We start from the raw sequence: 14,191 nt of genomic DNA, 5'->3' as shown, positions 1-14,191 counted from the left end.
TCAGCCAGTTACAGCTACGGGGCGGGTCTGAGCCCCATGGTAACCCCTCAGCCAGTAGCCGGTTAAAGGAGTGGGTGGGGCTGAGCACCATGGTAACCCGTCACCCAATGGAAGGCTGAATCCCATACGGGTGGTGCTACACGCTCAGGAAACAGCCAATGACGGCCAGCGGTTAGATGTGGGCGGGGCTTCATGGTGGAGGCATTCCCCAATGGCAGGCCTGGTAGGGGGAGCGGGCGGCCGTTTCTTTGTGGGCTTTGACAATAAAATGGCGGGTGGGGGGAAGGCGGGGCTGGCTAGTGTGCTTGGTCCCGCCCCCTCTCTCAGGCGCGGAGCGGTCGGTGAGGCGGGAGCCGGGCGCGGGTCAGGGAGGAGCGGGAGGCGACGAGGCGGTGAGTAGGGTCGGGCTCAGCGCTCTGCGGGCCCGGGATTAGCCGCCGGCGGGATTTGTCGTTGCCCCGCGGGCAGGGAAATGAGGCGCCGGGTCTGGAGGCGGTAGGCGGGGGAGAGCCCGCGGTGGAGAGCGGATTCAAAATGGCGGCGGATCCCCCTCCCCGGGGTCCCAGGGCAGAGAGGGGCGACGAGTAGCAGTTGCTGCCGCCCAGTGTCTCCTCGGAGTGGGGTAGGTCGCTTTGTGGCGGGGAAGGCACCTTTCCCCCCGAGTGCTCCACAGTCTCTGCTCACTGCTTCCCTTTCGCCCCCCAGTCTCAGTGCCCCCCTCGCGCGTGCTGCCCCGCAGGTCCAGTGCACTGACTGGGACCCACCTTCACCCTGGCCAGCAGCTCCCCACACGCACCCTGCCCCCCCGTTCTTTCCCCGCCGCAGCCCTTTGCTCCTCCCTCATCTCCTTACTCCGGGGCGGTGTTCCCCCCCCCCCCCTCACATCTTCTGCCATCACCAGCACATACCGTCTCTGTGCTTCTGGGAGAGTGACTCCTGCCACCCCGCGAGGCCTGCACTTTTAGCGGGGGGTGGGCCACTGCCCTGCCACAGTGGGAGGACACCTTTATAATCCCGGGGGGATGACCCCTTCCGCCCCATACAGACAGCCATATGCACCTCTGCACTCTTCTGGCTCTGTCACCACCACATGCACCTTTTTACTCTTTCCACTACATCCTCTGTATGTTAGGGGGAAGACTAAACTATCCTTTTGTCCCATCCTCTCCTTACCATTATGTACATCCCTGTACTCCCACATCCATCACACACAACTCTATATTGCTAGGGAGTGAGTGTCCTGGCACTGTCCCCACCAGGTTCCTAAGGGTTGCCTTTTCCCACAACCACATCTGGACCTAAATTCTGTGGTAAGGTCACTGTGTTTCTACAGCAAACTGGAAGCTCTGTGCCTGATTCAAGTAAATTTAAAACTTAATTATTTTAATGAATTCAACATAATAATACTATTCCTTGAACTACTTTTTATATTCAATCCAATATATCTTATGCTATTCTTCAAATTTTTCAGATGTCCATCTGCTGCAGATTTTTGTTTTGACACATCTGTATTGTAGGAGCTGTCGAAGATTAACCACAAAATCAAGGGACTCTTGCAGCTTTTGGCAAACAGGAAAACAGAACAGTTTGGGCTTTTAGCACTCATGTAGTAGAGTGCTAGGGAAAGGATGTAACTTTTCTTCCCTTTTTAGACAAGGTCAAAGTTTCCTTGAAATTGTTGGGGGCAGGGTACTTGAACTTTTAGCTTCCAGACAACAGTCTTGACTTCATCTGTCACTAAGTCCAACAGCTCAGTGTGGACCAAGCACACTTGTTGAATTGCTCTGATATAGTGATCAGCAGAGAAACAAGTGTTTACAATTATATTTATTAGCCCTGGTCTGCACTACATAGTTAGGTCGACATAAGGCAGCTTATGTCTACTGAACTATGTCCATATACACACTACAGCCTTGCTCCCACTGATGTAAGTGTACTACCACGCTGAATATAACTGCCACTCCACGAGAGGCAGAGGGCTTGTGTCGGTGTAGTTAGGATGACCTATAGACACTGAATTACCTATATCAGCAGTTGGTGTCCACTCCAAACTGGGCTGCCACCCAAGCTCCTGCTTGGGCTGCTGCCTGGGCTTCTGCGCACGCACCCACCCCACTCCCAGCAGGAAGCCTGACTGCCCCCAGCTGGACTCTTGGTTCTCTGTCAGGAGCATAGCAGCCAACCGGACTTGAAGCTCAGATCTCCACACCAGAGATCAGAAACCCCAGGCAGTTCTTTCTTCCTCCTCTCTTCTCCCTCCCTCGCCCCCAGCTCGGTAGTGGCAAAGCAAGAAGCTCTGGGGCATGTGGCGCTCAGGCCCCTATACTGCCCCTCTTCAGTCAGTGGAAGCACTCCAGGTGAAGGGAGACACCACCAACAGAAGGAGTATGGTAGTATAAATTGACCTAACCTAGCTTGATTTAAGATTGTAATATAGATATGTCCTTAGTTGTTAGCGTTAGCACCCTTTTGCTATGAATGGCCAGTTCATAACTACTATTGGTTCTCTGCAGGTGCAGGAAAAACAGCAAGATGTGTATATTGCATGCTTTTTAAAAAAAATCAGAAGGGCTAAAAACTCAAGTTTTTAAATTAAATTTTAGATTCTGGGGCACAATTGTGTGTCAGTGAGTGGAATCTGCAGGAGGCTTTGTTACCATATAACTATAAAAATAGGACTCTACTTAATAAGATGCAAAGAGAACCTATTTGTTCTCGTGAGCAAAAATCACAAGCAACAGGTCATGTGTATTGTTTTCTAGTGTTGGGTACCTGTTGCTTTCCCAGTGTGTATTACTGAAGTTCCTGTTTGACTGGGCTGAAACCATCTCTATAGTATCACTTTGTCCTTTAGTTCCTGGACCTGATAATGAATCCTCCTCTCTCCTTTTATCGAAAACTCATGTTCTCTTCAGCAGGCATTCCCATTTCATTCAGTTGTGTTGACAACTGTCTTCTGAAGTAAGGCTTTATTTTCTAGAATACTCAAATATCTATATAGTAATAGAAAACACCCCTATCTTGGTTAATTATTCTCAAATCTGCAGTATCTTTTAATGTTGCTTGATCTTTACTAGAATGTGTTGATTTTATTTTAAGAGGGTTCAGTCAGATTCAGGATGCAGATGGCTACCATGTAGTCCAGATGCATTCTGTAACAGATTGTCCATAGGGTGTGCAACTGGTAAAAAGTAGCATTATTGGGGAAATGCCTCTCCCCTCTCCCCCCCCCCCCGTCCTTTTTATTTAACTGAGCTGGGGTCACTGAATTCTTATTTATGACAGATGTTTCTAGAAGAAAACTTGGGTTATTTTCATACTTTACCCTTGAAGCTTTCAGAATTTCAAATGAATTAGCTATTTTTTTCCTGATCCAGTAACTCTAGTGCAAAGAACATTCATAGTCAATTTGTTAAGAGGTCTATCAAACTTTATTTAGCCCCAAATTTGTTTTGAAAGTCTACTTGCTTTTATGAACAAAACATATTTCTCCTACACTATATGCTAGCAAATCTGTCCCCTTGCAAGGCAAATTTTAGTCAAATGGCTGCTGCTATAGGAAAACTCACCTCCTTATTTCATGTGCTTATATAATCTTCATGTAGGATGGGAGAAAAATGACAAAATTAGTGTTATAGTATTCCCCAGTTATTCAAGTGGCATGAGGCATGCAGCTTTTATGTGGATAATTGGGAGCTCAGCTAATAGAGAGGGAAGAGACATGCAGAGGCCGGCTCTTTGCAGTCCTGACCAAGGGTTTCTGCTCTGCCCCGCTTGCTCCCATGACAGTGGGGCTGCAGAGGGCTATCTGTGGTGCCATGACCAGTGACACTCAATCCATGCAGGTGTGGGACAGAGCAGAAATCTCTGGCCAAGGCTAGGCTTTGTTCTGCCCTGCCAAAAATGCAACCTTCCCTGTGACTGTAGGGATCAAGTGTGTCTGGCTCTGTGACAGTGCAGGGAGTCCTGAAGCTCTGCTGTCACAACCCTGCACTCACTTCTATGACAGCAGGGCTGTAAAGGGCTCCCTGCGCTGCTGCAGGACCATTCAGCAGCAGAGTGGCTTTCTCATGGCTTGGGGCTTGTCATCCTTTTCCTTCTTGCAGTCCTGGCTGGGGGTCTCTATTAATGTAACCTCTGCCCTGTCTAAGTTCCTTCCTTATCTCCCTACATTAGATACAGTTGGGACAAGGAAGGGATTTGGATAATATAGAGGTTTGGCTAGTAGGGTTTCAGGTAAATGGGAGTATACTGCATGTTTTCCTTTGTTTTACAGAGATTTCTTTTCTCCCCTCATGTAATTTTTATGTATATTTCAATACCCCAAGTGACCGCTAAATATTTAGTTTACTATTTCAGTGGCGAAGAAACGAAAAAGAGTGGTCCAGTGGTTAGGGCGTTAGCCTAGGACTTAGGAGACCCTGGGTTTAAGACCTTGCTTTCACATAGATTTTCTGTGTGACTTTGGGTGAATCACTCAGCCTCTCTACTCAAAATCTGTACAATGGGGATAATAGCACTGGCCTGCCTTACACGTGTGTTACAAGGCTCAGCTTATTAAAGTTTGTGAGGCACTCAGATAATCAAGTAATGGTGACTATATCAAGTATGTGAAATAGCAAACAAGGGATGAAGTTTGACTCCTGTAATTGACTGACTGACCTCCTGTCTCCTGCTGCCTGGTAGGTGAAGCTATAAGACTTGCTGTATGGAATCTTGTTCTATAGCATGGGAGAAGAGGAAGGACTCCACCAAACACAGTTATTGGTATGTAATTTCTTAAGTGAAACGTTTAAATCAGCTATATTTTTGCAGTCTCAGAAATTGAGTACCAAGATTCTATTCTTATGATGTGGGTTATCAATTTGCAAGTGAATCAATGCAATAGAAAGCAGTGGGACATTCTGGCGAAATCTGAATTTTTTTTATTTAGTTTCATCTCTGCTTGGTGCTGTTCCTATATTTGAATTCCCCAACAAAGCAGTAAGGTAGAGTTAGGTTGCAGGTTCTCAATATTTGTTCCACATTCCTTTCCATTCAGTGAGTTTACTTTTCAAATATCAAATGTTTGAAAAACAGTTTATGGTCAGTAGGGTCGAATATATCCCTTACAATAACATCACAGTTAAAGTGGAAAAACAATGTAGCAAACCAGGAAATGCAGAATTAAGGTGACATTAACCACACAAGCTTGGGGTAAGTAGCCTCGGTATGCACTGCTTTCCAGAATTTTCCAGTATCCCACAAGCAAAGCATACTTACCCCAAGAGTGTCTGTCCAAACAGACACTTGATTTCTGAGAACCACAATTTTAGCAGGGCAAGCATCTTCATTGTGTGTGGAATTTTAAAGTGAGATGCCCACAGAACCATAGTATTGGCAGTGTAATATAGTAACGATCTGGAAGAGGGCTGAACACTCGGGTGACATACTTTTTTTTAGAGGGGTAGCCGTGTTAGTCTGGATCTGTAAACAGTATCAGATGAAGTGGGTATTCATCCACAAAAGCTTATGCTCCAATACATCTGTTAGTCTATAAGGTGCCACAGGACTCTGATACTTTTTTTAGTGAGCATTATATTGTAAGGAATTTTAGAAGCCCTTTAACCTGCCATTCTGTTCCCTAGTTTAAAGTCGATGTAGACAAATGCAGCCTAACATGTTGGAAGGAACAATTTACCTTGTCATTTGTTGGGTTTTGGGTTAACTAACCACACAGGAAAAAGATGTGGAGGAGAGCTCATAGAAAAACATCTGCTCGATGCACAGTAGCAGTCAGAAACATAAAATAAGAGATTAGGGTGTACTGAGGGAAGTAGAGAAAAATACTGAAAATGTCATGGGGGAAGTTAATACATTTTCATCTGAATAACTTGTTTAGGTTTGGTTACCCCTTCAAAAAAAAAAAAAAGGAAAAGGGGGAAATATGTCAGACATAAAACATACTGGGTCAGACCAGTGGTTCATCTAGCTCAGTATCCTGTCTCTGACAGTGGCCAGTGACAGGTGTTTCAGAGGCCTGAAAAGAATAGGTTAATTTTGAGTGATCTGTCCGGTCACAGAGTCTCAGTCAGAGGTTTAGGAACACCCAGAGGATGGGGTTGTGTCCTTGATGATCTTGGCTAATAGCCATGGGTGGACCTATCCTCCATGAGCTTTAGTTCTTTCTTGAACCTAGGCATGCTAAGACTTCTATATGAGGAGGGGTTAAGAAGGGGCACTATAAAGGTGTATAGAATAGTAAATTGTGTAGTGAACATCGTGTGCGCACCTTGGTCTGGTCTACACTGGGAGGGGGTCGGTCTAAGATATGCAACTTCAGCTACGAGAATAGCGTAGCTGAAGTCGATGTATCTCAGGCCTGGTTTAAACGTGTAGCGCAGACCGATTTAAAGCTGTACCTGTCCACACTACGAGGCCCTTTACATCGATATAAAGGGCTCTCTAAATCAGTTTCTGTACTCCTCCCCGACTAGAGTAGCACTAAAATCAGTATTACCATATCGGATTAGGGTTAGTGTGGCCGCAAATCAATGGTATTGGCCTCCGGGCGGTATCCCACAGTGCACCTGTTGACCGTCTGACTAGTCAATCTGACCTCTGATGCAGTGGCCAGGTAAAGGTAAACAGGGACGCCCGCAAATTTTGATTTTATTTTCCTGTTTGCCCAGCGTGGAGCTCTGTTCAGCACGGGTGGCAGTGCGAGTCCCAAATCCAAAAAGAGCTCCAGCATGGACCGTACAGGAGATACTGGATCTGATCCGCTGTATGGGGAACAATCATGTGTTATCAAAGCTCCGTTACAGAAGATGGAATGCCAAAGCGTTTGAAAAAAAAAAATCTCCAGGCTACACAGTGCTATGTGACAAGTGTAAAGTAGAGGAAGCACAGACTCAAAATGGACGCTCATGGAGGAGGGAGAGGGATGAGGCTGAGGACGGGACTCAGCTACCCATAGTCCCCAGCCAGTCTCCAAAGTTAAGTATGCATTCTTGGGTCCTGAGCCCCAGCCTGATAGGTTCAAACTGATTCCGATGTTCCGCCGCGTCGGTTCCCAGGATAGTTCCAATTACCCCCCCCCACACACCGTGAACGAGCAAAGGGAACAAAATCGTTCTTGACTTCTTTCAATGTCACCTCGTGTCTACTCGAAATGCTGCTTGGTAGACGCGATGCTGCAGCAGGGAAGCACAGTATCACTCCTCACTCCCCTGCCGAGTGGCGCGCTGGCAGTAGGACCTGGTAAACCGTTCCTTGTATATCAACGTGTGAGTGCGTACAAACTGCAGACTGGCATTCAGGTGAGGCTAGGCCAGCGGGCGCATTTGTGGGTAACAAATCTAGAATGCTCGACCCTCGTCATCTGGTCACACCAGAGATGGTACAAGAACGTCCTAGTAACAGTCCTTTCATCACACTAACTGGTGCGGGCTGAAGCTCCATCAGCCCCCTCTCACTTTCATGTTTATAAAGAAAATAAGATTCTTGTTCCTGCCTGGGCTGTCATAGCTAGCGCCATGTGGGGTGTCGTGACTCCGCGGGCGAGGCCGCTTAAGTGTCCTGCTGGACTGTTTCATAGCAGCGGTGAGGACTGCCTCTCCCCCTATTTTATGGTCACTTTAAAAAACTCAGTTGTATTTCTTTTCCTGCATTCTTTTTACTATGCACATAATGGTGATGGGGGCGGACCACTTGCCAGGATTAAGCCCATGGGGGGAAGGTTGCAGGTGAGGAGAAAGAAACAGGTATTCGGTTGTGATGCGGGGCCCCAGGTCCCCGTAAATGGCCATGCTAGCTCAGTCACATTTTCGTGCGGGATCTGACACGGAGCAGCTGTGTTCTCTAGTACACTGGACTTCTCTTAGCACACTTGCCCATATAGGTCACGTCCTGCCTAGAATTCTTTTAGATACATAAAGGAGTAGCAGCCTTTGACTCAGGGTCTTCCCAGTTTTTGCTTTTATGGGAGAGGCTTGGCTTCCGCTCTCAAAAGCCCAGGTGGCCACCTCATGATAGCACAGACAGTACAGCAGGACAGACATAACCGTTCATCTCACTTGCCCACATTTACCACCAGCAGGCAGATCGGTACAGAACGACTGATAACCGTCTCTGCTATCATGGAAAAGCAAATGAATGCTGCTGTGTAGCGCTGGAGTATCGCCTCTGTCCACGGCATCCAGTACACATACGGTGACTGTTTTTAAAAAAAAAAAAGCTGAACAGGCTCCATGGTTGCCGTGCTATGGCGTCTGCCAGGGCAATTCAGGGGAAAAGGGCACAAAATGATTGTCTGTCTGCCTTTGCTTTCCCGGACGAAGGAATGACTGACCACATTTACCCAGAACCACCCGTGACAATGATTTTTGCCCCATCAGCCATTGGGCTCTCAACCCAGAATTCTAAGGGGCGGGGGAGACTGCGGGAACTATGGGATAGCTACGGAATAGCCACCCACAGTGCAATGCTCCAGAAATCGACGCTAGCCTTGGACCATGGACGCACACCAGTGAATTAATGTGCTTAGTGTGGCCGCGTGCACTCGACTTTATACAATCTGTTTTATAAAACCGGTTTATGTAAAATCGGAATAATCCCGTAGCATAGACGTACCCTCAGATCAACTTAGAATCACTTCACGTCCTCGCGGCGCGGGATTGACGGCTGCCACTCCCCCGTTGACTTTGCTTCCGCCTCTTGCTGAGCTGGAGTTCAGCAGTTGACAGAGCGATTGGGGATCAATTTATCGTGTCTATACTACACGCAATAAATCAATAGATGTGCGTCCGCAGTATAGATGTACCCTCTGACTTACCCTGACTGTTACGTTAGAATCAGGGGGCACCCATTGAAATTCAAGGCCAATTTAATTTTTTTATTTTTTTAAATACTTAACAAATTACCTTGTGGCACTCACAACTCTAAGATGTGGTCGATATCAGTAAAATTCAGAGAACATTTGTATGCTCATCAGAGCTATCTAGTCTAACTGCAGATACAGGTAACACACATTTCAGAAGATAAATCAATCACTGACTGGTTGCCTGCAGCTTTGAAACAGACTTTCCTATGTAGGTATGTTGCTGTAAAATTGTCCATTGTGTTTTACACATCCCTCTGAAGCATCTTGTATAAGATACATTATTGCTAACACCTGGTATGACCATTCATATGTCTTCACGTGATTTTAATTGTTTCTGAAATGAAAGATTCTAAAGTGGTTTTTTGTTTTTTGTGGTTTTTTGCAGTAGTTTCATTTCTGCAGTGTTTAACTTGTTAGGCCACTGGATTGTGCTAAAGAGTCTCATTTTTTTTCTCCACAGGACACAATGTTTGTGCGAGGACTGAAGAGAAAATGTTTTGATGGTGAAGAAGATATTGAAGGAACTCTGGCTGGCTTTAAAGCTATCCCTTCATATAATCTTCAGCGACAGTCACTTTTAGATATGTCTTTGGTCAAACTTCAATTATGCCACATGCTCGTTGAACCTAATCTTTGTCGTTCGGTACTTATAGCCAATACAGTGCGGCAAATCCAAGAGGAAATGACCCAGGATGGGACTTGGCAGATGATAAATACACAGAGTGCAGGACAGACTTCTCTAGATCGTCTAGTTTCAACAGATATCCTTTGCCGTTCATCCAAGGAACAAGCTGAAGGAAAACTTGTTCCAGTTTATAGTACCTTCACTAAAGACTGTGAGGGTACGTCACAAGATAATTCAGAAATTATGTCAACAGTTACGTCACCACAAGTTCCAAAAAACCTACAAAGTAACATGTGGGAAATGGAGAACCCACAAGAAAATAGAGGAAGCTTTCAAAAATCATTAGATCAAATATTTGAGACGTTAGAGAATAAAAGTCCTAATACAGTTGAAGATCTATTTTCAGAAGTTGACAATTCTTACTATGACCTAGATACAGTATTAACAGGAATGATGAGCAACACAAAAATGGGACACTGTGATCTCGAAACATTTCCGTCTCAGACATCCACAAATTCTAATTCTAACTGTAAATCTGATCTTAATGAGCTTGATCATATTGTGGAGATCCTTGTTGAATCTTGAAACTGTTAAATGTGCAGAAGACAAAGATCCTTCAAGGAAACAGGACTTGTGGAAACCATTTTTAAGATAGTTTATTCTATCAAAACTGCACATGTATTTTATAAAAAAGTATATAAAGCACTTCATATTGCAAAATGTTAATTTTTGAAGTTAACATGCAATTTGTAGTGTCACTCTGTTTTGTCCATTTGACTGTAAATACATACTGTAAATGATTTAAGTTAGAGCCCAAGGCTTTCAGAACTGAGCTTTTTTGCAAAATTTCTAGCCTTTTGAAGGGGGTGTATGTTCAGTGAGGGTTTCTCTCTTTTGTTTTCCTTTGGGCTTCCCCTTCTTCCCTTCTCCTCCTCCCTCCCCCCCAAGAGGCAGCAGTTAGAGAGACTGGGTTCTCCTTTACCTCCTGACTCTGGATCAACACTTCATTCCTACCACCACTTAACTCCTTCCCTATCCACTTCCTCTGTTCTGCCTGCAGTTACTGCAGGCACTTGAGGAGCAATATGCAATAGTTCCATTATCCTAGTTTAGTCTGTTTTTGCGCAAAAAAAATCTGTTTAAATATAGTTTTTAAAGTGTTTATCAATGTTTAGATTTTTCCAGCTATTTTCCTAAAGTATATTTTTTACTATAAATGTCCTATGAGCTGCTAATTTAGTAACTTTTAATCATAAATATTTGCAGTTGATGTATTTTTGAAAGACTTTCAGGAAGGGATTTGTTTTTACCATGAGCTACCTTATGTAGTTCAGTAAAGTGTGTAAGTGTAAATATACGTTTTATAGGTTACATTAAAATGTAAGTGCTGTTTTCATTGTTTTATAGAGTAGTACTTTACTAAACTAAGAATTGTACAAGTATGCTTTTTATACAACTTGAGCATCATTAGAGGAAAAGCTGATACAGCTAGGTGCAATTACAGTTCAAACAACATCTTTGTTAATTTCAGACCTAAATTATATGGGTTTTTATTTATATTTATTTATATGTAAATGTCATCAAATGAATTGTTTTTCATTGAAGTCTACCATCAAATAGTTGTTTATATGAGAACTGTCTTGCGCTAATTACTACAAAAAGTATTACTAGAGGCCTTTAAACCTCTAATCATGAGGTATTCCGATGTCTTGTCTAGATTAGTATGTCCCACTCTACCTAGACTTTCTTATCAAACTGTTTTTGATTAACAGAAGTTAATATAATGTGGGTTAGTATTTGCTTTCATTAAGGACTTACACATTCGTTTTAGAGTGTGTATAATTCATCTTGTCCCTAAGGGCACTTTTTGGGGGTGGGGGTGGGGCCAGAATCAAATTTGATGTACATTTTTTTTGCTATAAAATGAGCAATTTTTACCTTGGTAAACTGGTGCTGGGAAAAAAATCAAAATATATGATAGGAAAGGGAGGGAAAGAGATGTTGTTCCTGGAACCTTTTGGTATTGTCCGTATGCGGAGAAGAGATTGCAAATAGTTCAGTAGTTTTCACTGGTGTATCAAGGGACTGAGAACAACGTGGAAAATAAACATTTTTTGCGTTTAGCAGACCTTTTTGTCCTCCCACAGGTGATCTGACACTTCGTGTCTGTCTCATGATTCTCAAATCTCTAACTAGGGATTTTAAGTACATTCCAGTTCCTCACTTCCATGAAACTTGTTTCTAAATATAAATACTCTTGTTTCTAGTGTGTGTAGCTGAATGCGTCTTTAACTTAGAATTTTAATAGTTTAAGTGCTTTTGAAAATGGCTGGTTGAAAAGGCAGCATTGAATAGCTAAGCTTTCCCACTACAGTAGGTGGATGCATATTTTTAACTCAAGTTTGTGTCAGACAATACCATTGGTATGTGAGCTTTCAGTGAACATGAAAATGGTTTGGTTTTTTTGTATTAAACTTGGACATGAGGTGGTCTTTATTTGCTTAGTAGTAAAACATTGCTTTAATAAAAACTACTTGGAATTATGAAAAGTAGCTGGATGAAGCACCACATGAAAACTTGCAAGTTAAATTGGTACGACTTGGCTGGATTGAAAATGTACTATAGAGGGCTCGAATATTTAAGGATTTTTAGATTAGAAAATATTTACATCAACACACAGATTAGAAGGTGACACAGCAGGTAATCCTTATTAAACTGGATATAAGTGCTGTAACCTTCTCTTTATTTATTGTAGTCAAATAATTGTTTTATAAATACAACCTAGGTTTTATGTTGCAATTGGTGTGACCACAGTATGGATGGTGATGACTCACACCTTACTAAATCTAATGATGCTCATGGAAACTTGCTTAAGATGTCTGTTTTCTGAATGGATCCAAAGAGTGAGTGAGAGTTAGGGTTAAACATCTGAGGCATTTTCCCCCCTAGAGGCTCAAAAGGCATACAGAGGAGCATTAGTCTAGTTGTGTACCTAGAATCTGAAAATCTTCCCCCAAGATTGGTTTGATGTTTAAACCTTCTTAATTGACTCTTCTGTCTTCGGCAGGTGGAAGTTGCTGATGCCTTTCCTTTTAAAGGGCTAGCTTTTTCCAGAAGCTTACGTTAAATTACAGATGTAGGGAAGACACACAACTTCAGCATTCTGTACAATGACTGAGCTAGGATGCGTCTACAGTTGTGTATGGGACTTGTCAAATATGTAAGTGCACAAATTAAATGCAGCATAGCTGTACTAAGCATCTTGACAAGCATGTTCTATGAACTGAGAGAATATATTTTTCTATTACGCAATTATACTTAGCTGTTTAATGTGCAGAGAATTTTTCCAGCTAAGCCAAGTATTATCTGCTTTGGCTAATGTATGCGCTTACAGAATTGGCCTGTCAAAAGATACATGCATCTTATTTCACTGGACTCCTAAAATTAACTTTAAAATGTTGGTTTTGAATATGTAATGTTGCATGTCAGTTACCCTAAACTGAGGCCCAGATTTTTTAAAGGTATTTAGGCATTGCTGCACCTTGGATTTAGGCACCTAAGTGCCTAAATCCCTTTTTGACAGTGAAATTTAGACTCCTAAATCAGTTAGGCATTGTAATTCTGAGCTCAGTAATGCCTAAATACCTTTAAAAATCTAGACCTGAGTACTTAACAGAAACTTGAAAAGAATACATGCTTATGAAGAGATTTGCTAAATTACTTTTTGGTCACACCTTGAAGCTCCCAGAAGTTTCCAGCCAACATTTAACATAAGGTTTTCATTGGTATTCTGTCTGCTGGGACTAGTAGAGTTTCCCTATGCCTCTATACTCGTTTCACCTTTTCTGTCATAAATCTGTTAACTCTGTTTATTCTCTAGTCCATTTAGTCACTTTTATGTGCTAGGTCTAAGATAATTGGTTTTGTAATACATTTGCAAATGATATGAGATACATCAATGGTATTTTCACCCTCTAGACAAATAACACCCTCAGATTTTCACCACAACTTCAACAACCACCACGCGTACATTAAACTCTCTCTGGAACATTTCCCCACTAGCATCAACTTCCCAGATGCCACAATCAGCTTTAGCATTGGAACACTTCAGGCGACTAAGAAACCCACAGATCACCACACCTACTTTTATAGATCCAGTAACCTTCACAAATGCACCAAGAAATGCTATCTCCAGCTAGGCGCTATGCTCTAGGGAGCAAGTTTGGGATATACACTTAACATACTCAAAACTGCCTTCACCAAACAAGGACACTCCACCAGAGAAGTAGCTCACATCATGGAACAGGCCATCCAAATACTCAGAGAACCTGCTTCAATACAGAAATAAAACCCCCTCTAACGACACACACATAGTTGCCACCTACCACCTCACACTGGAATCTATATGGGGTATCATCAACCTACCACCCAGACTTTTGGCCTTCACATAACCCTCCCACTCTCTCCAAGCTCATCAACATCAGAAGCAAGCTCCCTACGGCCCAGGACCCACCAACTCAAAGCAGCACAGGCCCTTACCAGAAAAACAGATGCAAAACGTGCAGACCTATCTCCACTACTACGAGGTCAACAATGCACCTTTCAAGATCCATGGGTCTTGCATAGGCCTATCACAGGTGGTGTACCTTGTCTAATGCAATAAATACTCCATTAACTATGTATGTGAAATCAGACAATCACTA

At 43.3% G+C, this 14,191-nt stretch overlaps 1 protein-coding gene across 3 annotated transcripts; it reads left to right on the top strand.

The window, feature by feature from the left end:
- Positions 1-315: 315 nt before the first annotated feature.
- Positions 316-11,984, top strand: CDCA4 (cell division cycle associated 4). 3 transcript variants are annotated; one of them, XM_032768804.2, is made up of 3 exons: positions 316-392; positions 4,687-4,767; positions 9,324-11,984. In XM_032768804.2, exons 2-3 carry the CDS (start codon positions 4,729-4,731, stop codon positions 10,071-10,073), a joined length of 789 nt encoding a protein of 262 aa, XP_032624695.1. In that variant the 5' UTR covers positions 316-392; positions 4,687-4,728; the 3' UTR covers positions 10,074-11,984. The 3 variants fall into 3 exon arrangements, with proteins under 3 accessions (XP_032624695.1, XP_032624696.1, XP_032624697.1); XM_032768805.2 differs by lacking the exon at positions 316-392 and adding an exon at positions 416-622; XM_032768806.2 differs by lacking the exon at positions 316-392 and adding an exon at positions 2,900-2,961.
- Positions 11,985-14,191: the final 2,207 nt, after the last annotated feature.

The sequence above is a fragment of the Chelonoidis abingdonii genome, chromosome 4, assembly GCF_003597395.2.
Source record: "Chelonoidis abingdonii isolate Lonesome George chromosome 4, CheloAbing_2.0, whole genome shotgun sequence".
Lineage (NCBI taxonomy): Eukaryota > Metazoa > Chordata > Testudines > Testudinidae > Chelonoidis > Chelonoidis abingdonii.
This window is presented reverse-complemented; position numbering and strand designations above follow the sequence as displayed.

What these genes read in the sequence shown, in the direction of transcription:
- CDCA4 (XM_032768804.2), top strand. Translation starts at nt 4,729, where the DNA reads ATGGGAGAAGAGGAAGGACTCCACCAAACACAGTTATTG. An exon ending in TCCACCAAACACAGTTATTG is followed by an intron (nt 4,768 to 9,323) that starts GTATGTAATTTC and finishes TTTTCTCCACAG; the next exon opens with GACACAATGTTTGTGCGAGG.